The following is a 2,575-nucleotide window of genomic DNA, read 5'->3' on the forward strand; positions in this document are numbered from 1 at the left end:
TGGGTCATGCTCTGTGCCAGCTGGGTCCTGCTTTGTGCCAGCTGGGTCCTTCTGGGTCATGCTCTGTGCCAGCTGGGTCCTTCTGGGTCCTGCTCTGTGCCAGCTGGGTCCTGCTTTGTGCCAGCTGGGTCCTTCTGGGTCATGCTCTGTGCCAGCTGGGTCCTTCTGGGTCATGCTCTGTGCCAGCTGGGTCATGCTCTGTGCCAGCTGGGTCATGCTCTGTGCCAGCTGGGTCCTTCTGGGTCATGCTCTGTGCCAGCTGGGTCCTTCTGGGTCATGCTCTGTGCCAGCTGGGTCATGCTCTGTGCCAGCTGGGTCATGCTCTGTGCCAGCTGGGTCCTTCTGGGTCATGCTCTGTGCCAGCTGGGTCATGCTCTGTGCCAGCTGGGTCATGCTCTGTGCCAGCTGGGTGCTTCTGGGTCATGCTCTGTGCCAGCTGGGTCATGCTCTGTGCCAGCTGGGTCATGCTCTGTGCCAGCTGGGTCCTTCTGGGTCATGCTCTGTGCCAGCTGGGTCATGCTCTGTGCCAGCTGGGTCCTTCTGGGTCATGCTCTGTGCCAGCTGGGTCATGCTCTGTGCCAGCTGGGTCATGCTCTGTGCCAGGTGGGTCCTTCTGGGTCCTGCTCTGTGCCAGCTAGGTCATGCTCTGTGCCAGCTGGGTCATGCTCTGTGCCAGCTGGGTCCTTCTGGGTCATGCTCTGTGCCAGCTGGGTCCTTCTGGGTCCTGCTCTGTGCCAGCTGGGTCCTGCTTTGTAACAGCTGGGTCCTTCTGGGTCATGCTCTGTGCCAGCTGGGTCATGCTCTGTGCCAGCTGGGTCCTTCTGGGTCATGCTCTGTGCCAGCTGGGTCCTTCTGGGTCATGCTCTGTGCCAGCTGGGTCATGCTCTGTGCCAGCTGGGTCATGCTCTGTGCCAGCTGGGTCCTTCTGGGTCATGCTCTGTGCCAGCTGGGTCATGCTCTGTGCCAGCTGGGTCATGCTCTGTGCCAGCTGGGTCCTTCTGGGTCATGCTCTGTGCCAGCTGGGTCATGCTCTGTGCCAGCTGGGTCATGCTCTGTGCCAGCTGGGTCCTTCTGGGTCATGCTCTGTGCCAGCTGGGTCATGCTCTGTGCCAGCTGGGTCATGCTCTGTGCCAGCTGGGTCCTTCTGGGTCCTGCTCTGTGCCAGCTAGGTCATGCTCTGTGCCAGCTGGGTCATGCTCTGTGCCAGCTGGGTCCTTCTTGGTCATGCTCTGTGCCAGCTGGGTCCTTCTGGGTCCTGCTCTGTGCCAGCTGGGTCATGCTCTGTGCCAGCTGGGTCATGCTCTGTGCCAGCTGGGTCCTTCTGGGTCCTGCTCTGTGCCAGCTGGGTCATGCTCTGTGCCAGCTGGGTCATGCTCTGTGCCAGCTGGGTCCTTCTGGGTCCTGCTTTGTGCCAGCTGGGTCCTTCTGGGTCATGCTCTGTGCCAGCTGGGTCCAGTTTATCTAATTGGAGGATATGGTTATTCCGGTTTTTAATTTCTGATGACGATGTGACGGCCTATAGGGAGGAGGTCAGAGACCTGGCAGTATGTTGCCAGGACAACAACCTCTCCCTCAACGTCAGCAAGACCGCTGAACATCATCGTCGGTGATCAGGCCTACAACGGCCGTGTCGTCAGCAAACTTAATGATGTTGTTGGGAGTCGTGCGCGGCACTCAGTCGTGGGACAGGAAGTGGACGGGGAGAACAAGAGGGGACTGAGCACACACGTCTGAGGGGCCCCCCCGATTTGAGGGTCAGTGTGGTGGACATGTTGTTACCTACCCTCACCACCTGGGGGCGGCCCGTCTGGAAGGCCAGGATCCAGTTTCAAAGGGAGGTGTTCAGTCCCAGGGTCCTTAGCTTAGTGATGAGCTTGGAGGGCACTATGTTGTTGAACCCTGAGCTGTAGTCAATGAACATCATTCTCACATAGGTGTTCCTCTTGTCCAGGTGGGAAAGTGTGGAGTGCAAAAGAGATTGTGTCATCCGTGGATCTATTGGGGCGGTAATGCAAATTGTAGTTGGTCCAGTGTTGTTTCTGATGGTGTTGATGTGAGCCATGACCAGCCTTTCAAAGCATTTCATGGCTACAGATGAGAGTGCTACGGAGCGATAGTCATTTAGGCAGGTTAACTTAGTGTTCTTGGGCACAGGGGACAATGGTGGTCTGTGTGTGTTATGTGTGTGTTATGTGTTACCTGTGTGTGTGTGTGTGTGTGTGTTAACAGTGTGTGTTATGTGTTACCTGTGTGTGTGTGTGTGTGTGTGTGTGTGTGTGTGTGTGTGTTAACAGTGTGTGTTATGTGTTACCTGTGTGTGTGTGTGTGTGTTATGTGTTAACAGTGTATGTTTGTGTGTTAACAACGTGTGTGTGTGTGTTACGTGTTAACAGTGTATGTATGTTTTCTCTAGGTGTATGTGAGAGAGCAGCATGCAGTCGGCTCCAGCAGGTTTGTGGGACCCCCATGGACCCCAGTCTAAAGATGTCTCCTCTCTCCCCGTACACACACCCTCCGCCTCTCGCCTGTCCCATGTGATCGCTGCTCCACCGGCTAAGAGAATCACCTTCTACAA

At 56.5% G+C, this 2,575-nt stretch overlaps 1 protein-coding gene across 1 annotated transcript in view; it reads left to right on the forward strand.

Annotated features, from left to right (window-relative positions):
* The first annotated feature begins 2,368 nt into the window (after positions 1–2,368).
* LOC110505914 (uncharacterized) overlaps positions 2,369–2,575 on the forward strand; it is a 22,051-nt gene continuing 21,844 nt past the window's right edge. Inside the window, exon 1 of the mRNA XM_090219371.1 lies at positions 2,369–2,575. This exon is cut by the window's right edge and continues 94 nt beyond it. Coding sequence (XP_090075497.1) covers positions 2,433–2,575 — 143 coding nt within the window. The 5' untranslated portion in view covers positions 2,369–2,432.

This window comes from Oncorhynchus mykiss, chromosome 25 (assembly GCF_057628025.1).
Source record: "Oncorhynchus mykiss isolate SJ-2025 chromosome 25, ASM5762802v1, whole genome shotgun sequence".
NCBI classification, from domain to species: Eukaryota; Metazoa; Chordata; class Actinopteri; order Salmoniformes; family Salmonidae; genus Oncorhynchus; species Oncorhynchus mykiss.